At 38.4% G+C, this 23,919-nt stretch overlaps 1 protein-coding gene across 1 annotated transcript in view; it reads left to right on the forward strand.

Annotated features, from left to right (window-relative positions):
• The window catches only part of grik4 (glutamate receptor, ionotropic, kainate 4), a 308,564-nt gene that overhangs the window by 125,625 nt on the left and 159,020 nt on the right, over positions 1-23,919 (forward strand). Inside the window, exon 3 of the mRNA XM_041814181.1 lies at positions 20,340-20,504. Coding sequence (XP_041670115.1) covers positions 20,340-20,504 — 165 coding nt within the window. The remainder of the gene's footprint in view (positions 1-20,339; positions 20,505-23,919) is intronic.

The following is a 23,919-nucleotide window of genomic DNA, read 5'->3' on the forward strand; positions in this document are numbered from 1 at the left end:
AAGGAACTTTTGGCATTCATTTCCAGCATCTTCCTCCCATTTCTTCCACTGTTGGCAGACAGGCTTATTTCTTTACCTTTAATCATGGCATCATCACTGAAGAGGTGGAAGGAAGGAGTAAACTGTGTCTGTGTGGATGTGTAAGCATGAGTACAAGGTTGAAAAGTTTAATCACATAGACATGCACTATTGTCACTTACAGATTGAACAGTATTGTTTTAATGCAAACCGAAAAAGTGACTTCATATTAATTAATTATACTGAAAACATAAATGTCAAACATCTTTTATCCCCTTTGATTGTGATGTAAGCATCATAACAGGACTAGAATGTCTAAACTTGGTGAGCTAGGATAAATCCACGCTGTCTGTATGTGTTACTGACTCTTGTCATGGCCCTCCACAGAGTTTACAGCCTTTAAAGAATGATCTTCTCTGTCCTGTCCAGCTTTGACAGCAGCTGGCATCACACCAGGCTATGCATATTTCTGTTTCTGTCGTCATATTTGACCCGGGGGAGAATTCATCCTTCCATGAAGGAATGAAGCTTCTTTTCCTTTCCACTCACAGCTTTCTTTCTTTGCTGTTTCTTCAAGTTTTTCTGAAACCCAGATCTCAGAATTAAATTGGAGCTTCATGCAATAGTAAAAAGGGTGAAAGTCAGGTGTTGTACAGGCAGGAGACAGCAAACACGAATTAGTTTGTTTGTTTTTTGGGTTTTGACCCAGTCAAGATGGCAGCTCTTAATTTAACTATCACAGTGTGACTTTCTGCCGGGCCTCGGCCATCAGGCAGCTGTTACTGTTAATGTCCACAATCCTCTCACATCATCCCCAGTGAGTGATTGGCGATCATTTTGTCAATTAAACCTCTGCTGTGAATGTCACAGCTACAGTTATTAGGACGGACTTGTCCTAGGACTGTGTGGAGCAGAATATGTTTGACATTTTAGTGGACTTTTTTCGATGATTTAAGTCATGTTTGGACTCTGCACTGTGAGAGAAATGTAGTCAATCAAAAAAGATCAGTGTGTCGGAACAGCAGTGGATACACATGACACATAAACAAGTCCAACAAAACATGGTAATGTTTTGTCATGATAAAGTGACATTTATCAAGGTGCTGCCCCTGCTAATGACACAAGTCGCAATTAAATCCCTACTGGTTGAATAAATGGGCAAATAAGCTGTCACAGTGAAAGATTTTTAAATTTTTACAGAGAATTATGAACAAGTTCTTGAGTTTGATAAACCATAAAACTAGTGGAGGGCTGTTAACCAGTATCGGCCCCATCACTGGTATAATCTCTGCCACGACACAGATTTTTGTAACATAATGATCATCAGTTTGAACGTGTTGTAGTGGTGGGCTTTAAACTGATGTCAGTATCTTAGCCAGTAAAATTTCTGCCACAGGATAGATTATAGCATCACCATTACGGTTACAAGTTTAATGTCTGTAATAACAGCAACATATGTGCAGCAAGTGTGCTCGCTTTGTGAAGCATCTCTGTTGGCCTGACTGGGCTTTAACACAAGCTGCATTCTGCAGTGGAACAACTGAGTTCATCTTTAGCCCAGAGCTGCAGCAATTCATCTTATAATGGCTATAACAAGTTTCTGTTTTAACTCATGACTTGGTTGTTTTAAGTCCATGATGTGTTTAAGTAGCAGTCTGTGGTGTTAAGGTCAGAGAAACAGCTGCAAACTCTGTAGCTGGGTAAACGCACAATTGTTGCTGCTAAGCTAAGTTAAATCTATTGATTGCTTCTTTGTAAAAGTTCTTCACAGTGAAAGTCCGTAGTTATTTTGTTTGAGTGCTTTTATTGTGACCACCTATGTCAGGAAATGTGTTTTTTTTCAGTAGCAGTTTGACACATCTCAGCAGGTGAGAAATGAAGTTAACACAGGAAGTTACAAATCATTTTCTGTGATCTAATATTTATTTGTATTGGGACAAGTATGAAGCAACTGTTGCCACACACTACAGCTAGGCCTTTAAAAAACATCATATTCAACATTAAATACACAAAAACAATCTCAACACTAAAAAGACAGAACACAGAATACATGAAATACATAATATCACACATTACTAAGTATGAAGGAGAGTGCAAGATTATACAAGACTGAGTCCTCTTTGAAAACTACTTCAGTCCTAGTTTAAAATGATCCCAGTCAGGATCTAGTTTGAGCTCAGGTGGTAAAGCATTCCACATTTTGATCCCCTAGACAGAAAATGTTGTTTGTCCCAGTGAGGATTTGCAGAAGGGCACACCACTCTCCATGAGATGCTCCACACATTACCAAGCCTTATACTCTGAGTGTAACCACAAGGTTGCTGAGCACCCTGGGCCTGATGGTTTAAACATTTATGAATCAGTTTTAGATTGGTAAATCTAATGAAATGAACAAAACTTAATATTTTGTATTGTTTTTTTTTTTTTTCAGAACATGGCAGAGATGTGACCTCATTAGCTTCCTATCCAGGATTTTAATTGCTCTGTTCTAAATAATCATCAGAAGTTTTATTGTTAAAGGTGCAGCTTGTGACCAGGAAGTTACACAATAGATTATGTGGGAGACAATCTTTGAGTGCCTGAAAGCATTTGCAGCATGGAATGGTAAACAGTCTCTAAGCCTAAAAAAGTGGTGGTTAGCTGCAGCAGTCCTGCAAACCATTACTTTATTTCATGAACCTGCCTAATAGATTGTCCATTGATTTTTAGATATAGCTCATTAGTGGTAACTGAGGACCAGGGCCCTGGTCACAAACAGATGCTGATTTCTTTGTGTTAAGTGTAAAGCATGAGCTCTGAAACCAAACAGCAATGGATTATAAAGGATAAGAAAGCTGTGTGGAAGCTAACGATGTGGCCTTTCCAGAAATACTAAAGATTGTATGGTCTTATGCTTAGACATGCGTTGAGTGTTCCTTCAAAGGCTTTTTTGGGGGGGGGGGGGAATCTGACATGCTTTTAATGTTGTAATACTGTGATGTAATAATGTTACAGTAAAGGGCAGTGAAATACAGTGAAAGAGATTTTCACCCATATCACCCAGCCCTATATAAAACTCACATATCACTCTTGCTGTCTTAATGTGTTTCATTTGGTGATGCATCGTTTGGGATAATCAGGGCCGATGCCAATGTTTAAAATAACATTTTGGCAGATACCGTTGCTGACACAGATGTTTTTTTTTTTCATCAACTGTTGTTGCTTGTTCAATTTTCATTAAATTAACATTTTTGTGGAAAAACAGTGCAATTCTAGCCTTTTATCACTTTAGAGGGAACAAATCCATCTACAAAAATCCATAAGAGAACCTCTTATTTGAACTTATTTTACGATAAAAGTTACTTTGAAAATAACAGCTTCAGCATAGCCTCTCTAGCCTGAAATAAATCCATTCTTTGTTTTCCTAATCAATCTCAACTTAACCATGTTGTTACTAACAATCATGTTTAATCCTTTATCTCATTTGACAATATATTAATATAAAAGCTTGACATATTACCCAGCTCTACCCCACAGGCAGATTCTTGGGAAAATGCAGATTTATCACCCAGCCCCTTGGGTCTACTTCTTGGTTAGATGCATATCTTTTTCTCTGGAAAGATTAGCCTCTCAGTATTGTTGCAGCTCACTTTGTTTCTCTCCTCCTCCAGGATTTGAGAAGCAGCGGTGGCTGTTATGCCTATCAGTTGCATGTAAAGCTTCCCTCTAATAAAGTAGTCTTTAGTACTAGTTAGGTGTAGTTTTTACATAGTTTTTACACTTTGATGAGGGCCTACCTATGTGCGTAAAAAGACATTTCAGGGCTCTCACTGAGTGGATCACATTAGCTGCCTCATTCCCCATCCTACAGATGATTAATCCAACAGGCTCTTTCAGAGTAACTGCTGTGTAGTTAAAGTTGTTAGGAGATCTTAGTCTGCAGCAATATGTGGCAAGTTAGTGTTTTTGTTCCAAGAGGTTTTGCATCATTTTTTAAACATATTACTCTTTCGGGTTGAGACGTCCAGCAGCAGAAAGTTGATTGGACTCCTCTTGTTTTGTTTTAAGTCTTCTGCAAATAGACTCTAATAAAGTAGTCTCTAGTAGTAGTTAAGTGTGGTTTTTACACTTTGATTGGAGCCCACCTCCCTGCATGAAAAGACGTTTCAGAGCTCTTACATCAGATGCCTTATTCCCTACTTCATCTGCACAGCCTGCTGGCGTAGGTAGACAATGGTAGAATGTTTAAAGGTTCCAACTATGTTTGGGCTAATTTTAGCCACATCACAGATGTCAAGCACCGCAAACTTGAATGATCAGGATAGACATCTGGAGGGTGTGGGCAGCAAAAACATGTCAGACTGCTGTCAATCATTGCTAATGCCATTTTAGCATTTTCTCATATAGCAGCAGGCACTTCAGATTTGTCTATTTTCCAAAATTGATTGATTGATTATCAATGCATGTCGGATTTTTTGCCAATGAAGGTTCACAAGGCCACCACTGGCTGAAGCTGAAATTCCACCGATGCATTCATACATCACTAATTTCATTGTTTATTTTAAAACACATTTTGAATGCTCAGTGAGCTGCAGAAGTATGTTTTAGGATTTTTTTTATCCTTTTGCACTTTGTTATTAATTTTATTCTGTTAATAATGTAGTTTACACTAATTATAGGCCTATGATTTTAAATATCCCAAAATGAGATGCCAAGAAAAAAAGGATGTTCCCAGGCTGTTATATTCCTATCCAGCTAAACAGGAATTTAAATAGCCTTTAACAGACTAATCTAAAAAGGAGGGTTGCTCAGAAAACAGTCAGATTCATTCTGCTGTGCTGTTTAGAGTGTGGATAAAGTCAGCAGCTAGCTCTGCCAGCTTTCAATTCTCTTTTGAGATCATTATTTTGCTTAATGTGGTTACTCATCACATTGGTTGAATTGTTATACATATGTATAACCCTTAACAGCCTTCATGCAACTTTATTTCCATTTTTAGCTCAAAACACTGCCATCCCACACTGTTCCTACAACATACTAAACGCTAAGCTTCTCACGTTTCCGTCTGGCTAAAGACCAGGGGAAAGCTATGGCAGGAAGGAGGCGGCATTAACTGACGCTACAGCAGCTACTATTTGCTGAGTCTACATTAAATCATAATCATCATTTAAATCATGCAGTGTCTAATTTGATATTCGAATTTAGCCATTTAGCTGGCTAACCGTGTGCATCCCTAGTAAAAATTCAACTCTTCCTTGCCATTCTTAAAATACTTCTGCAAATATCAAGATGTCAGCTTTATAGGAAAGCATTCTCCATCGCATGAACTCTGTGTGAGGAATAGATGCCCAGTGAGCCTCCCTGTTGGAGTCAAATTTTCAGGAGTGTGGCCTGGTTTCAATGAATCATAATCCCTGCTGTCTTTCTATGACAACCATTGCTCATTCTGCATCACCGTGCTGTCAGAAATAACCCATTCTTCTATCGCTGAAATGTTTGCCAACAGCTACTGAGAATGGATGGCCATTAGTGGGCATGAAGACATCAGGATTTCGAGCGTTGGCTCAGCTGATCCAGGAGAGATAGGAGTGGGCGGGCTACTTTGTACTGATGAATTGCTTTTAGGCTTCTCCAACCGAGTGGGAGTGAAATTGAACAAATATCTGCATCAGTGTGTCAGTGGATAAAATAAAAGACGAGAAAGCTCTGTGTACACAGGAGGATGAACTTTTGGCCCATAAAGCTAATGCCAAACCAGCCATTCATGCTGCTGGTTTTTGTGGTTTCTCACCATCATTTCTCTCTTGGCATCCACCCTCCCTGAGCCACATAGCCATGTCTGTTTTCATCAGTCTGAGTGCTCCTCTGACAGCTTCTCCTCTGACTCAATTTTAGGCTTTGTGGAAGTCCTGTACCCATGCTGACATTTGCATGGTCCTGTTTGAATCCAGCTGTAATCAACTTGTGTGCTTTTAGTTTATCTGATGTTACTGTGGGTCCACTTGAAATACTGTTGCACCAATACTTTACCAAAATTAAGCAGAAAATGCTGTTTAATATAGTGAACCAGCATCTGATTTATGCTGACCATCTGCTATCTGTATTTAATATCAGACCTTAAAGGATGTTTGCCAAATAGTCCAATTTCTCTCTTCCCTCTGAGTGCACAAGTTCAGTCCGTCACCCAGGACATTGTTGCATTTGAGTTTGATTTGTGAATCATCACCAACTAAATTATTATGCCTTTGCTGCCTTTCAAAAGTAAGAAAAATATCTATATGATTATTTTAAAAGCTTTTTGATATATTTTGATTTGCAATCCTTGGTTTCATTGTTTTTTTGACTGAACTTTGTGCCACTTTAAGAGACTCTTAAATGTTGCAGCTACTCTTTCTAAATGTTTTCTAAATCAGGGCAGATTCTGCAACTTTTCCTCTCACATTCACTATTGTATCAGCCAGTTGTGTATTTGTTCTTGGCTCACTGCAGCTGTAAAGCTGCATCGCTTTGCAGCAGTGCCAGGTAGTAAGCTACGAGAAGATGATATTGAATAGAGAATAGCTTATATAAACATTTATTCCCAAGACACAAAAAGGATCTCGTGTACAGGCAAACAATAACAGTATCACACGTATATCCCTCCTTCCTCAGAGTTGTGTCTTACAGATATGCTGCATGAGACCTGTGCTCACTGTTCCCTGAGGAAGCCTGCAGTCATATCTCAGACTTTGTATGTAAAAGAAACCTTGGCATACAAACACATTTAAGTTGACAAGCAAAGTGCACAAAGAAGAGAAAACATGAGATTGTAACACTCCCACATTACACAGCAAACCTGAAATTATTATCTTAGACAGCTGTCATCACCCTGTCTCTATCATCCAAAATCACTGTGCAATGAATTCTGGGATATAGACCGAGCCTTTTCTGTTTTTCTTTATAAGTCATGTAATGATGTTGTTTGACTCTCTTTGGAACTGTATTTTAACTCATTGACTGCCATTGACGTATATATATATGTCATTTAAAAAACAACGCTGGAGTGCCATAGACTTATATATACGTCAAAGTGTTTTTTCGCAGCTGGCACAAGGGGGCGCTCTCACACTCGCTATGAGTAATTTTGGGGTTTCTGGGATACGTAGTTGGAACACTACAGTCGGAAGTGACGGTAGATCAAACATCAGAGATGGAGACCCTGGGGTCAAAGAGCAGAGTTACGGAGGTATTCTAAGCTAAAAGTGCTAACCTAGACGCTGGAAGAAACTTTAAACTTTTGCCTGAGAAATTGCTTACTCACTGAAACCGACAGTGAACTTAATGACATGGAATCCAGGGATCGGCGCTTTTATTGATCTGCCTCAGCCGGCAAAGAGGCTAAAGAATGCTGCGAGGTCTCCCCCGTGTGTCGGAGAAATAAGGCAGCCTCTTGCCAGCTGGATGCATACAGCAACAAGCAGTAGAGGACGTGGGCGTATAGGGAGGTCCCATGGAGGCTGTCCAGTTCCAGAGTGTAAATGGCATGACAGTGGCTGGATGCATTGTTATTTATTTTACAATAAAATAACATTTCTTATACAATTTTCAGATGTCTTTTATGTCATTGAAGGCAAAATTATAACATTCAAATCACTGTTCTGCTTGACAGACTCTCTTTCACCAAAATGCATTTTTCTCAGCTTTCTAGAAAAAGAAGTGGTCTTTTTGGTGAAACTAGCCTCTATTCAACTTACGATAAATCAAGAATGGAACAAGTTACAAACATTTTTTTCCATGATGAAATAGAGAGTTTCTTCTTTCATTTGACATATTTGGTGTTTTCAAAATCATAGTACAAAATATTCTGTGGGTCTTGAAAGATGAGTCAAAATAGCCAAAACGCCGGCACAAGCCACTTTCCATTTTGTAAAATGGCTGGCACTCAGTAAGTTAAAATCCACCTTCTGTTAAGATATATCAACCACTATTACCATGTTGATAAACTGGTGTGAGAACTACTTGACCTGACTACAAGGTGCTCTTGTTTCATCCAAGAGAAATGCTGTCAGAGAGAGTGAAATACCTGCAAACAGCTTTCTAATTATCATTTCTTTAACTTCATATTGCTGTTCTTTGTGACATCGGCCCTCGTAGGTTCTCTGTGTAAGGAAGTTGTAAGACAAAGGCAGCGCTCTGTTGATAGCTTTACATTTACAGGCCCAGAGGGACTCTGTTAAAGGTTTCTTTTAATCCAGAAAATGGGGATTTCAACACCAATTATCATAAATTAACCTCTGTCCCAGTGATATCTACAGTTATGGTTGCTCCCCTATTGACCCTTACTTTAAAGACACATTGTGCAAATTAAGTTTAAAATCACAGGTGTGTGCACAAGCCAACACAAAATAAACAGGGACTACCTGACACTGAAAGACTTACAGCTGTCCAAGGTCTCTGCTAATTAATGCCAGGAAACTTTTAAATTAATGAGATGTTATCTGAATGTCTCTCAAGTCGAAAAAACTGCATCACTTTTTAGGATGTATTGGGCTTTTAACGGGTTTATTTAGAGAGGAAGACAGTGGATAGAATCAGATCCAACATGTACGTGTTTAATATCTCTGAGAGCCTGGTTTGAACTTTGGAGCAATATAAACCAGCATCAGCAGAGCCAGGGGGTCACTTACTGGTCTTAAAACATCGATGTTTTCTAAAAAGCCCAGAATCCTTCTAACCTGACACACCAGATGGATTTGATTCACACATCCATCTGGAAAACCTTCCATAGACAGCGTTTGGAAATGGGCAGAGCCTTTAAAAAAAAAACTCAGACGGTGATTGGATGAACGTTCTGTCACATCTTTACTGGCCAATCAGATCAACAAAACATGTGACATCGTAGCCCTGACGAATAAACTCCATAGATAGCTGCATAATGCGAACTGTGGCGACTGTTGACCTGTCAGTACACATCTATTGTCGTTTTTGAAAAGAAAACAACTCAATGCTGTTCTTTGTACTTTTAACGAAGAACTGTCATCAAGTTCTGATAAAACTGGTGCTTTAGCAGCATCCACGCTAATGTCTTCCACCATACTTGCACTGGCCTCTTCTCGCTGCTTGAATACGTCACGACTGTGCCGCACCCGAAAGGACTGCCCCTCAACACTGATTGGTCCTGTCACTTTCTAACCCGACCCCAAACGGTTTTGCCAGTGAGAAATATGGGAACTGGCGAATCCATCTGCTTTGCAAGGTTAGAATCCTTCATGTTATTAATTAAACAAAACTTTGTCCCATCCACTGTCTCTCCCTGGCTGAGTATGAGCAAATCAACAAACACTTTATAAATGTGGAAATAATACCTTGTGTTGCCATGTCTTACCTACCAGAGTCAGTAGAAAAGTGTGTGGGAATTAGAGTGTGAGGAGTATTATTCAGTCACCTCACCTTTGTGAACAACAAGACAGATTGCTGGCTAATTAGCTTATCTAGCCTACTGTAATGTACATTGAGTCTCTCTAGATGAAGACCTCCAAACATTCTGGCATCCACAAAGAGTGATTCTGCAGTGAAACAGGGACATTAGTTAGCTAAAGTGTATGTTTGCTTGCTAGCATCTGGTGTGATTAGTCTGCTAACATTAGCTGTGGTTAGCTTGCATGCTATGTAAGTCCCAATGTTCCCATTGAAGAGAGAGTTAAGTCAGCAGTGTTTGGGCATCAGAAGCAGTTCCACAGTTTTGTTTGAAAGAAAACTTTGGGTGTGTGATAAGCCACTCTTGGCTCTGCTCTTGAAGAATCCCGACGAGTATTGTTCAAAGAATTGTTAACATTACAACTGCAGGCAACCAGTCAGGCAGGACTCATCATCCAGGTAACTATTCAAATACTACAGCAGTGGACTTTTCCCCCTGGGTAATTAAGGAGTCAGATGTCTGCAAGAAAACCACATCCAAGACAAAAAAGAAAAACCTGTTTTATGATAGATAAGCTGTGTGTTGCTGCTGAGTGATGCAACAGGAAAAATAAGTAGATCAAAAACAGTCGACATTGCTGGCCTGTCACATAACAATGAAGCTTTCTTTGTTGCCAAATAGACATTTTTTAAAATTTATTTCTAAAATTGTATTCACACACTAAAGTTACCTATACACCATGCACCTTAAATTGTCTTAAACATTGCAGTTACCCCCAGAAATAGATCTGTACCCGGTTTCATTAGTGCTGTAGTTTCCTACCCAAAGAATCTGATGTAACTGTAAAAATATGTTTTTGAGGAGCAAAGAATGAAAATTTTGGATCTTCAACATGTTGTTTTATAGTTTCATAGTAATAAAGACTGTTTGAGAACCTGTTGATATTAAAATAATGTTGGTTTTGAGGGATTACTTTTCTGTGGAAGAGCTGTTTCCCCCTAAATGTTGAAATTTCTTTGGTAATTTAAATCTTGTTTTTAAAATAGTACATATAAGACCAAAATGATCTGATCATGTTGGTTTGGTCTACACTAATGAAGTAAATCAGGAAGAGGAAAACAAATGATTGTCATTTTTAGCAATAAGAGGAAAACTAAAGTCTAAGTTGATGTCTCACATGAGTGTTTGATTTGTTAATGAGCTGCTTTGTTATTTTTATGTATTAAAAGGGCATCAAAGTGCATGGCCTGGTCCATAGTGGCCTCTTAGTTTATTTTGTCATTAAGCTTAATGCAAACTTGCATTAGTACACAGCTCTAGTTCTGTGTTGGCATGTTATCAGGAAAAACAAATCTGATCCCTCCTGAACACAATGAAGTGTTCAGCCAGCTACAACAAAACAAGCAGACCTCTAATGAAGCTGCTAAATCAGAAGTTAGTGCCAGAAACTGGGGAAGGAAACATTTGCTGTGAATTGTCTCAGAGGTAAAACAAATCACGTAAATCACAAAGTGTACCTTATTTTATGATCACAAGTTGTTGTGTAGATCATATTCTGTAAACATGCTTGTCAACAATGTGGGTAAATCTTTCATCAATTGCCTGCTACCCTGTGTGCCAATTTTAAAAGAGTATCAGGTTGTGATGATGCCACAGAAATTTTTAAATGTCTGACAAGCCTTTGAGTGCTTCCCTGTCTTCCGTGTGTTGAATTTTACCCCATGGTTAAAATGATTCACAGGGCTGTAAAGTCCCGTTTGTGAATCAGGGGTGGTATTTGGCTAAGGACGTATTATACAAGAGGTTGAACTCTCTCATGTTCTGTACATGGAACATTTTTAAATCAGCACTTAAACATCTTATCACATCAAGCACCACAAAGAGCTTTTCTATTGCATGATTGAATTTATTCCTCGCTTTGAATGGGCTCTGTGTTTGTTTCTACCTGAGGTGAGAGCTGCAGCTCCTCAAAGTAAATTAACTACTGACAGTACATAATACAATCCATCTGTTGTGGCACGCCTGTATAGTGTATGATTTTAACTGAGAACTTTGATTTCCATTTCAAATAAAGACCACGTTTAATCACTTTACAGTTTCCATTTTCTTTGAAAGCATTAATTTGATCAAAGGCCAAGTCCCTCTGAACTCTCCCTCTGACTTTTCCTCAGAGCAAGACCCAGAGTTGGAAAGCACATTTCCATTAATTACTACGTTCAGTTGGTGAAGAGCTAGTTCATTTGATTCACATTTAACACTTGGACTGATGGAAAGAGAGATGTAGCTGTTGAGTTAATTGAGAAGCCAGGAGATCCTTCATAAGGATAATGGGTTTTTCACCCTTGGCTGCCACTTTGCAGAGACACTTCAATTCTGTATGCTTATGTCACAAAAATCTGTGTGCCTTAGACAGTCTAACACCATTTTCAGACCTTGCTATTGTACAATAGTTTCTTACTCTAACATAGTGAAACTCCCAGCAAGGAGAGAGCTTTCTTATAACTTAAAAGTTTAAAGTTCATTTAGCAAATTTCACACTTCCAGACCTTCCGAAACAAAGAACAAAGCAAGAGGAGAGAAAATTTCAAGGAAAAGTTTGGGCTTTTTATGTTACTGCTTTGTTGTTCCTTTATGAATACGTTTTTTAATATAAATGCAGAACTCATACTCACAGAAGCTACGATCCCAGTGTGTGTACATGTAAGTACTATCAAAGTGTGATTAAACATCTTACATTTAATTTATTCAATAAAATGTAAAAATATTACATAGTTTGATGCAGCATGTTTATAATATTTGTGTGATTTCCAACAAGTAACACAGAAGGCTGATAAAATTTGTAGAAATTGAAACCCTTTGAGATCTCTTTCCTGTGCTCTAGATACCTCTATCTCATTACATACCTTTTTTTAACTGAGCCTCACTTCTACAGCCCCAAACAAGCTACATCTCGTTGTACCTCTGGGCTACTCATTGATCATTTTCAGTGGATCAAGGGCCAGCTCATGTTTTGACTGCATGAAAACAGTCTTTCTAGCTTGCCAGCTGTCATGTTTTGACCTCCAAAATGTCAGCTCCTTTGAGACCAACTAGGGGTGTGAGATAGGTCAATCTTCGATCATTAAGGATTAGAGTGTTCTGAGAATCAGAGAGCAGAGATTTCGTAGGATTGGATTATATGTTGTTTTCAGTCATATGATCAGGAAGTGAAGAACACTGGTAACAAAGCTACTGACATGAAAAGGCCCAAGAGTGCAACTGATAGTTAAGTGTGTGCTCACAGGGTCGAGCTTCCATGACTGTCACACAGCAGCATACACATGTAAGCTGTAAAAATAAATAATCGGCACATCTGTGCTGTGGACAGTCCATTTTTTGCAAGCAGGAAAATGTGTCATTTGTAGCGGGAATTCACTTATCTGGGGTCAACCTCATGTAACTTAGCGTGTGTCTGAAGGGTCATATCAGTGTAGTGACAGCAACAGTGGCATGTAGCCTGACATGAGGAGGAGAGACACTGATTCTGCTGTACAGAGCTCACTTCTCTGGCTTCTGATGATGATTTCAGGCAGACTTAAACACGTGTTCATCACAGAATCGAGAAAATGTATGATCTTGGCTAAAATCCAAAAGCACAGAGGGGCTTGCTTAACTTACGCCAAGAGACCTGACGACAGCAGGTCCTTGCGATGTTACTATTGCAAATGTGCACATCGCCATCACGATACACATACAATATATCATTCAGCCTTAGTAGCAAATGTGCTAATGTATCAAATTAAGTTACATTTTACAGAGATGTCATGGTCTTCACTAGAAATCAGGGTAAAACTATTCCTTTTAAAAACTTGCTGCTGTGTTTACATCAATCTCCTTCACAGATCTTTGCTGGGAATTTGAAGTGTTGATTCTCAGACAGAGACAAGTTAAGGGAACTAAATGATAAAAATACTAATGAATCTAGGTTTCATATTTGATTTAAAAGACAAAAATCTTGGAGAGTGCTACATCCCCCAGTGCACAGTTGTGCCTGCTCTGCCGGTTTTGAACAAAGATTGAGCCAGTGCTTTTTAAGACATTCTGAAATTTGGTGTACAATTAGTGGGGATGCTGAGTAAGCATCAACACTATTGATAATCACGTTGGCCATTTTGTTTTTTCCCTTCGTTTTTTGGACCCTATTGCCTCTTTCACTCTTTGAGCTATACTCATCATTCTAATATCATTCTATTCACCTCTTTTAGGACATGGTGGCTTTATCTTTTTTTATTTGTAACTTTTATAATTTTTAAAATATTTAACTTTTTTTAGCATTTAAATGAATAGGGCTTTTCTAAAAAATTGCACTTTCGTCAACTCCTCATAACTTTAGCATTTCTTGGGCTGTTTTCACTGTTCTACTATCAAACTCTTTAGCTTCTGGTGCTCTTTTCCGCTATTTATAATCTTTTTTATATACTATTTATACTTTTAACTATTTTGCTTTTTCTAAAATTAAAATAACATTTCAGATAGGCCAGCTCTTTAAATCCTCTAGAACTGTTTTAACTTCTAAGGCTTACAACTTCAGCTCACTTCCACATTCAGATTTAATTTTTTTGCTTTAAAACATAGATAAACTCTTCAGCTATTTAGGAATGATTCATTATTGATATTTTTTTACAAACTTCTTATAATCACTGATCAAACTTCATGAATACTGAGCTCTCTCAGACGTTTACAATGGGGGTAAATGAAGAGGCTTAGAGTGATGATGTCACACTTAGAGCACAGAAGCTGTGTGAAATAGAGGCAAACTTCCCAAACAAACTGCTCTCCAGAAAAAATATTTGGTCCACAGTTGTAATATGACCATCAAAATGTAGCCACACATCTCCTCTTGCTCACAAAAAAAGATTTGAGGTCAAAAGGATCAACGGTTTTGGCACAGGGGGCTTCAAAGCATGACCGACACCTCTACAGCTGTTGATCTGCAGCAGTGCTATTTTTGAACGCAGAACCCTGAGTGCGAGCTTTTGGAATCACTTTTTTAACTTGCTCTTGAAGTATGATTTTTCACTTCCCACACAAAAAATATATCACAGCGGTCAGCAACTTCTGCTGATTTCCATGATACCTTTGGTTTTCTGCTAGATTTCACAGGTACAGCTTAAATTGACTTTGTTTGAGTGCATGTTCTGACCACTCAACTCAGTTTTCTGAGCTGTGTTTAGCAGAAGCTTTCACGTGTGACTAATTAGCTTTGATCTCAGTTGTGACTGATTAGCTATGATGTTATACAGGTTTTGATCACCATAGCAACCTGGGAGTCTTTCAGACACACACGTCAAGCATTAACACTCTTTTAAACTGTCACATACAAGTGGCTTTAATCTATCGTTTTTAAAGCGCTCGACTGAACAATATTATAAAACAATGTACTTTAGTGTAAATCTTGAGACAAAATTCTAAAAGGCCCTCTTTTTAAATGTTTTTATTTATTTATTTTTACATTTTTCACTAATCAGGTATTGCACTCTTCGGCTTTTATGCAATTTTCAACCATTTTTATGATTTTTAGCTATTTTTATGCCTTTTAGCTATTTATGCTATTTATATGTTATTTTCAGCTATTTAGTCTGGAAGGACTTGGGCTGGGAATCGGAGGGTTGCTGGTTCAAGTCCCGGTCAGACCATATCTGGACTTTGGTCTGGTAGCTGGAGAGGTGCCAGGCCACTTCCTGAGCACTGTCGAAGTGCCCTTGAGCAAGGCACTGAACCCCCAACAGCTCACGGCAGCGCTTCAACGAGAGCAGCAAGGCCATCACTCTGACATCTCTCCATTAGTGCATGTCCATGGGGATCCTGTTTGTGCATGTGTATTTGCATGTAATTCAGCCTGTGTGTGTGTAGCATGTGTAACAATAGAGTGTAAACTGTGAATTTCCCTTCAAGGATTAATAAAGTATAACTTGACTTAACTTAACTTAACTTAATGCTATTTAGCTATTTTATGCTAATTTTTAGATATTTTTTCTGCTATTTTATCCTGTTTTTCTGCTATTTAGCCATTTTTTGCTATTTTCAGGGATTTTTCTATGCGATTTTCAACTCTTTCTTTGCTTTTTCAGCTGTTTTCAGCAGTTCTTCCACAGTTCAGCAACCCACGCAATTTCAGCTGAAATTGCATTTTTATCTAGTTTTTTATTGATAGATCTGAGATTCTGCGAACCATCTTACAGACCATTGCTCTCTGAGCACACCTGCTTGAAGTCACACAGTTAAACACATTAAGTACAACTCATTACAAAGTGCAGAGCTATATCCCTCCCCTGCCTACACATGAAATTTTAATTGAATGTGTGCCTTTGATTTCATTAAGCTATGCAAATAATATACCAGAGATCTTATTAAGCTCTTGTCAGCTCAGAGAGATTGTGATGGAGGCTGTTAAGTGTATAAAGACTTTGATATGTCCTTTGTCCACAGATTTTTAATCAGAGATGAGTTTAAACTCAGATGACCTTTATGTGCTGCTTAGCAAAGCATTTGCGTCAGGCGTAGATACTGGATTGTGATGATGATATCAGATTAGTGGGTCTGTCTCATTCCTGTTGGCTGCATGTGGTTGGTGTTTGTTTGACTGTGTGTTTCACGGGGAAAAGGTCACTTCAAACATTGACTGAGCATCTTATTCCAATATGATTGGATGTGAAGTTACAACACCCCACCTGTAGATGTTGTCTTTAAAGGATAGTCTACAGGGCATCTACCTTTTAGCCAAGTAATGCTCATTGTGCCTTATCAAAAGGCACCTTTACAGTTGCACTGTTGTATCTCCAGCCTCGTTTAACCTTTGAGTTTGATCTGTTTCACTTGAGAACCTTTGAACAAACTCAGAGAAATTATTATTAATTAGAAATCCTGCATTCTGACATTTGCTGCTCATCTTTTGTAGTTTTTCTTTTCCCTGTCGTGGCACTTTATAGGTCATTTTAATGATGTGGTTATTCATGCATCTGATATGTTGAGGCTGATTTAGAAACTGATGTTAACGATTGAAAGAATGAGAAAGGAGAGACTGGCTGATCATCAAACCTCAGCTACAGGAGGAACAATGCAGCGGGGGAATAGTGGAATAGTGCGCCAGCGCTTCACCCTTTCAGGTTTTCTGTCGGTAGCATGGGAGCTTTTACTTGTCTGATCTCCATTTATTATTGGAACCTGGATTGAGATCTCTTTTACAAGGGTGAACTAGCCAAGAGGTCAGCAGCAAACATAATTTACATTCAAGAGACATACTGAAAAAACAATCTGTCTCTTGATGGTGGCGAGGGGGTCTGGCAGGGAATGATTTTCATGGACAGGATCTCAAGGCACAGCCAGGGAAGAAGGGTTTCCTGTTTGTTCCTGTCAACATTTGTTTTGTTTTTTTTGTTTGTTTGTTTGTTTTGGGTTTTTTTTGTTTTTTTGTTTTTTTTGCAGATTATGTGGTTATTTTGGCTTTTTCAGGCATGAGGCAATTTGCAACTGTTTGTTAAGAGGTTAGCAACTCCAAATGTAATGCTGTGGTTTTCAGCTGTAAACCAGTAGATTTCTCCCTTCAGGTGGATAGTGAGTTTCAGGTGAAGGATTTGCTTTTGTCTTGTTCAGTCCTCAGGATATACTGGATTGTTCGACTGAGAGATGGATTGTTGCTGTATCAGCAGTGTGGTCACTGTAGATAGGATGAGAAGCTTGGACATCCAAACAGAGCTTAGAGCTGCGGCAACTTCAATTTAAGAGAAGCCATAGGGGCTGGTGTGGGCATTGTGTTAGATTCTGCTTAGAGATCTTCTGGGCATGTCCAACTGGGAGGAGACCCTGGAGTAGATCCAGAGCTTACTGAAGGGATAATCTATTCCATCTGGCTTGGGAACACCATGGAATTCACCAGAAACAGCTAGAAAACATTGTCATTTGGGTCAGCTTCTCTAGCCTGTTGACACCACAACCTGGATAAGCATAAGACAATGAACTTACATTAAAGTTTCCTCATTTGAGCACATCAGTAATCCTGATAATTGTATTGATTTCCCAATGGGCAAGATGATGCTGTACAGTGTCAATGTGTCTGTTAACATTGCTTTAATATGCTCAGTTTGCATGCAAGTATACTATCAATTAGATATGATGTAATGATTTATTCAAATATTCTTCAAGCAAACTCTCTCTGCAGTCTTGTCTGGGTGGATTTACAGTTTATTATTTCTGCATATAAAATGTAAAGCCAGCCACTGTTACAATGATTTTACTAAGCAACGAGACAGGCATCACTTCTTGTCATAATTATAGGCTTATACTGTACAAAGAATACAATGTTCTGCACGGAGTGCATATAAATAATTTCTTGGTTTAACTGGTGTTATTATTTAATTCTACAATGACATTTGTTTAATGAAGCTGTATTCTGACACACTTTAGCCTCTCTGAAAAGCTACTGCAGTGACTAGAGCAGGGGTCTCAAACTGCCCACCCTGGGCCACTTTTGGCCACTTGGCTCTTCCTCCACAGACTGCATCATGATGTCAACATATAATGTTAGAATCTGCCCTGTGCAGGTGTCTGGTTCTGTTGTTGTTGGCCACTCATTAATTAGATGTCTCTTTTCAAACAAAAAAAAGTAGAAGAAAGATGGGCATTGCAGTATTTTTTATGGAGTTTAGATAAAATGCTACCTGTCTTGTCCGAGAGGAAAAAATCTGCTGTTTTAAAGGAGAATAATGTCAAGCATCATCACTGGACAGTACATGCTGAGCAGTAAGAGACGTGCCAGGGAGACCAAAGGAAAAGTGAGTGATGCGGTTACAGAAAGGCCTAAAGTTTCATCAAAATCTTTCCACAATGTCAAAAAAGATGTTGATGCAGCAGATAAGGCTACTAACTTGATGAGTAAGTTCTGCCACATGTGTTCTCCTGTTTTTTTATAGGCTGAATTGATGTTAATACAGGATACTTTTTACTTGTGATGCTAACAGTAGCTCATTCAGAACGTTGCACTTCCATGGACGACAAACTTCACAGCCAGTGTTCACACAGAAGCGGCCTATGATTAGTTTATGACAAAGTAGTGAGGATTTGGTCGCAGATAAAAAGTAGATAAACACACACTCATGTGCAGTGAACAATGGAGCTGTTTATGTGACAGCATCCGTCTTTGAAAGAGACTGTAGTCCGCAGTGTTGTTCACACACTGGTAAATGAGTTAAAGGTGAGATGTAGGAATTAAGTTTCACTTCTGTGTGCATTTAGCACATTCACTCTCCCACTCAACAGAATAATGAATCAAAACTCAGAATTCCACAGTAATATATAGTTTTTTTTGCTGTTATGCAAGTCGATCAGATCTCTGTCATTTATCTTTTGAAAATTTTACATTCCAGTGTGTGTGCAATGGTAGAAATGTCTTACTTGCAGTGAGCAGTTTTGCTCTGCACAGTGTATTATAAACATTCAACATGTTACATGTTGTTGATATAAATTGTGCTAGGAATATTTCTATGAAGAAGCTGCTTAAGGCATGAATGCCAACTTTAATGCCATAAAAAAGAAAATTTGCTATACAGTATCTCTTTATGTGAAAACAGAGGTGGATCAAATCCCCTAATTAACTGAATTAAGCTACTCCCTCAGTTGTACTTCTGGCACAGAGAAGCCCCATGTCAACTCATGTTTAACCAGTAATTATTGTCTTTAAATTGTCTAAATCTCATTTTCACCATCAAACACCATGAAAAACTACAATGAAGTAAATGATAGAGACACACGCACGTTTATAAAAAAAAAAAAAACCACAATAAAAAACACTTTCATATACTATGATCTACTGATCAGACATGTATTTGTTACCATCCTTAAATGTCCATTATTAGGCTGCACAGAGGAGCATCTTTCATCTGCCTATCATTGTTGCACGCATGCTTCCCTTATTGGTCATGTGAATACAGCTGGCTAATCAGCACAGTGCAAAGTTTTACCAGTAGGTGTGAGTAACACAACATAGAATATATTATCCTTGACAAATTTTAATGTTTTTTTGACATTAAAAATTTGCACAAAGTAAAACATTTTCTGTGACAGCTGCTACAATTATGATCAAAGCTAGATCTTACACAGTCGATTGTGTGAAACTTTATAAAGGCACAGACAAACTAACTTAGTCAGCTTGACATTTTTATCAGTTTAGTGAGAGACAGAAGCTGGCACATTTATTTATGCAACTTCTACACCTGCCAGTCAAGTCATGTTGTTATACATTGTTTTTGAGAAAGTAAAGCAAGGAAAAAATGCACTTTCAGTTAAAACAAGCAAAACAAGCAAGGTCATTTTCTTCTATTCCACGAAAGTTGAAGTGGCCTCTTTCAAGATGACAGGACCAAAAGTGGCCCTAAATCAATTGGAGTTTGAGGCCCCTGGATTAAAGTTTAAATCTTTTCTATGGAGGCTCAACATTGAGCATTTGAAAGACTCTTCTGCTGTCAACAGTATGTAATGAAGTTGTGCTTTTTCAGTGCTCTTTGGAGAGGTTTTAGAATTTGATGCTTTTAAGGCTTTATTCAGTATTTACATTAAGTAGCTCTCACCCTTTTAGAATGAAAGCTAGTTTTCACCACTAAAAGCTGCTCCCAGAAAGAGTGTATGGATTTATTAAGAACAGCACTGAACCATTGCAGGCACTTTAGATAAATGGAGAGCAGTGTAGACAAAATGTCACCTAAAATTTGGCGCTAATAAATCCACACACCTCAGGAGCTGCTTTCCTTGTACTGAACTTTTATTTTAGTCAAGAAAATATGAAAGAAAAGGATTTTTAAAAAAATGAGCTGTCTTCATGGTTTCTATGGATAATCATTATAATGCAGCTGTTACCAGTGGGGCTAATTATTGCTTTTCTTTCTTCTCCTTTCTTTTCTTCTCGTGTCTTCAGCTGCCATCCTTGATGACCCGATGGAGTGCAGCAGAGGGGAGCGTTTGGCCATTACGCTGGCCAAAGACAGCATCAACAGGAACAGTAACCGCTCCACCACTGGAAAACTGGAGGTGGACATCTTTGAACTGCTGAGAGACAGTGAATATGAGATGGGGGAAACAAGTAAGTACCACAAGGATAAAATGCCAATTAATTAGTGAGGAGGAGAGCGTTGGTGTGTTTTTATTTGTGTGAGAGGCTGTTGGTCAATATATGTGTGTGTGTGTACAGTGAGAAATGTGCAGAGAGGGTAATAAATGTGATGCCAGGTGCAGTCCAGAAATCCCAGCAGCAGGAAAGGTCTCTTATTTTAAACCCTGTCTGTCATTTCTTTCCAGGCTTACTGTTTGCTTTCAGTGTTCATGTTGAATTCCTCCTCTCATGTACACAGAGTTGTGTGATGGTTAAACAATGTTTGGTAAAACAGTAGCCGAAAGGTTATTGGAAACAGAACACAAGCTGATGCAGTACATGACAGTTAAACTTTCTATGTATATTTTAGCTACAGGAGTCCAACAGCTTTTTTTTTCTTTTTGTTTGTATTGACAACCATCATTCTCATGTGGAAGTACAAGGTAAAACTACTTAAATTGCACAAAAAAGTTTTATGTTGATGTATCAATAATGTCAGTTGAAGAGGACCTTCAACAGAAAGGTTTATGGATCCACTTCAAGCACGGCATAAGACAATGTCCAGCCACAAGGTTGTGAAGAATCCCTGCTTATAAAAACCAGCTCAAGTACTATGTGCTAACTGTTTGTATCAATGCTTTTGCTTCATAGCTTCCCTGAATGACAGTGGACTGTGTGGTCACAAGTTGCCCCAATGATTATCGTTTAAGCTTTTTAATTTTTAATGAAAACCATCCAAAATCAATACAGCAAAGTACAACTCTGCAGAAAACAACCAATACAAACAGCTATGACAAGAAGAGTGGGAATTGATTTTCAATGCAACACATTCACACTTTCAAAAACCCAAGAGCTTCAGTGGAGCTGCTTAATCCAAGAAAACACCGCTTCACTTGCCACAAGAAGAAACTGTATTACTTTCCATGCCTGGTTTACTACAAACCCTCCCTAAATGTTTTCCCTCCTCTGTTTCTGCTTGAGTGTGTTTGTGGATGTGTGTGGAAGGCATGTGTCTGTGTGCGCCTGCTGGATTGTGGATTTTGTGTGTTGTAAAGTGTTAGCTGGTGTGTGTAATTAGAGGCAGGAATTGGATTAGGGACGGATCAGTGGCCACTGTTAGATGGAAATATTACAGAGGGAGTGCTACCTGCCCAGATGAGTCCCACCCCCACCTTTAAAGCACCCAATATCTTCTGAGCAAAACACAATTACTAAAAGGTTTCCTCCTTGGACTGAATATTAAGGCAGAAAATGACACAATTAACTTACAGACATTCATTTACAGTTATATTAAGTTTGAAGCTCTACACATTAGCTGCATTTGATTGTGTGTAAAGTTTGTAATGGCTACTTATTTCTCTAACATTTATAGGTTGTTTCAAATATTTTGAATATATATCAACATACCTTGTTCATATGCCATCACCACAGTGACACTCAGTGGCCCTCATTTATCAAACTTGCATCAAACAAGCTCAGATTTGGGTATAGAAATCATCTTATGACAAGGCCCACATGTGATTTATGAAACATATCTGGACAAACACAGCATATGACTGAGCAGGTGTTGATAAATACAGAGGCTGAATACAGTTGTTATTAAATAGCACCCCTAGATAATCACGGTTCAGCTGGCCTCACCCCCAGAGTTTATGTCATGGGGGTATGTAATTCAGCAAAGATACCTGCTACCTTTATTATGTTTTCAGTCTCCAGGTCAGGGAAGTAAAGGAAAATTAAATATTTGTTGTTTTTTAATGAGTCGATTTAACCTGAGATAACAGAACTGTGAACTGAGAATTTTTTATTAGACCTGTCTTTGCCTAGAAAGGACATTTATGTATGCTGGTTGTGTTCTAACTGTAAAGGACATCTTGCATTGAAGTTTTTGTGTTGGCTTTAATTTCAAAATATATTGCCTTTCTTATCTACAGTATGTTGTAAGTTTTACCTGTTGTGTTAATGTTTGTGAACGTTCTTTACTGCATAAACAGGATACTTCTGGATTGCAAGGGTAACTAAGGTATCCTTGTGCCAAAACAGAAATTAATAATTAAGTTGTCAGAAAAAACTGCCCAGCTCTTGAAAAAGTGCTCGATACACAGAGTGAGGTAGATCTTGTAGCTAAAAGTTGGAAGCACAGTGATGTGTTTGGTAGTGGCAGCAGCATTATGCAGCACTTCTGTTTTCGCTACATTGCTTAACAAATTTATTAGACCACCCTAACACTAACCAAAGTAAGGTTTATGCCACAGCTGCCCTAAATTAACAGCATTGGTAATTACCAAAATCATTTTTTATGTTTTGCAATGGTTAATACACCAATATGTAGAAGCTCTTTAACCCAAATTATATTTTTAATGCTAAAATATAATTATTATTGTTATCCATGAATTTTCAAATTGACTGATGTACAAAAAAACAAAAAAATATAGTAAAGCACATTAATATTTCTTGATTAATATGTCAGATTATAGTTATTTACTTGCATTCCTGAACAGAAAAATTAGTTTTGGTGGTCAAATGTTTTGCTTGATTCATTTCTGACTTCTCAGAGAGGCCTAGTGAGCCAGCTCAAATTTGGCTGAATTCAGTTTGAAATTCCTCATTCCTGTTCAAAATGGTAAAACATGGAGAGCTCACTGAAAATGAAAGAGTCCGCATTAAAGCACTTCATGATGCTGGATGGTCTCTGAGACAAATTTATTAAGCACTGTATCTATTCTTCTTTTCTTCCTTATGTTGCCAGCAGATTTGTAAAGCAACCTCGTTAAACTCCCCTAAGTATTCCAAGTTTCAATAGCTTCTATTGATCAATGATAATCAATGTGAAGAGATGAAAAAATGGACTTGAGTGGACATTCTGACCTTCTGACCACAATTTGACCACAGTGAGCAGGACAGTCCAAGTCTGACAATTCACAGCTCTAATGGTACCTTGACACTAAGGTCGATGTCCAGCTGGTGTAATAAATAAACTATGGGGAAGAAGCAGAGCTTAGACAGCAAATCAGAATGCCACGGGGACCTGGAGCATATTCGCTGATAGATCACTCAGCTTCATGGTTTAGTGAAGTCACAATACAGGTGCCTATGTGTGTGTTTACTGTAACCGTGTGCATACACATGTATGCGGGTGTTTGTACAGTGTCAGTGTGTTCATGTTTAACAGCCCCCGTGGGTGAGAGGGATTACTTATTAATCATTTGATTCACTGCTTGTGTCAGTTCTCCACCTTGCCTCCATCACACACATTGCTGGTTATTGCTGTGCATTTGCTCCACTGACACCAAATGATCACCACATATGCCTACTTTGTCCACTCATGTGCACAAAACTGAAGTACAAAGTGTGTGTATTTGTGTCTTCCTCACATCAGTGACTTTAGCAGTTTAATTAGAAGCCA

Source organism: Cheilinus undulatus, linkage group 2, assembly GCF_018320785.1.
Source record: "Cheilinus undulatus linkage group 2, ASM1832078v1, whole genome shotgun sequence".
In the NCBI taxonomy this organism is placed as follows: Eukaryota; Metazoa; Chordata; class Actinopteri; order Labriformes; family Labridae; genus Cheilinus; species Cheilinus undulatus.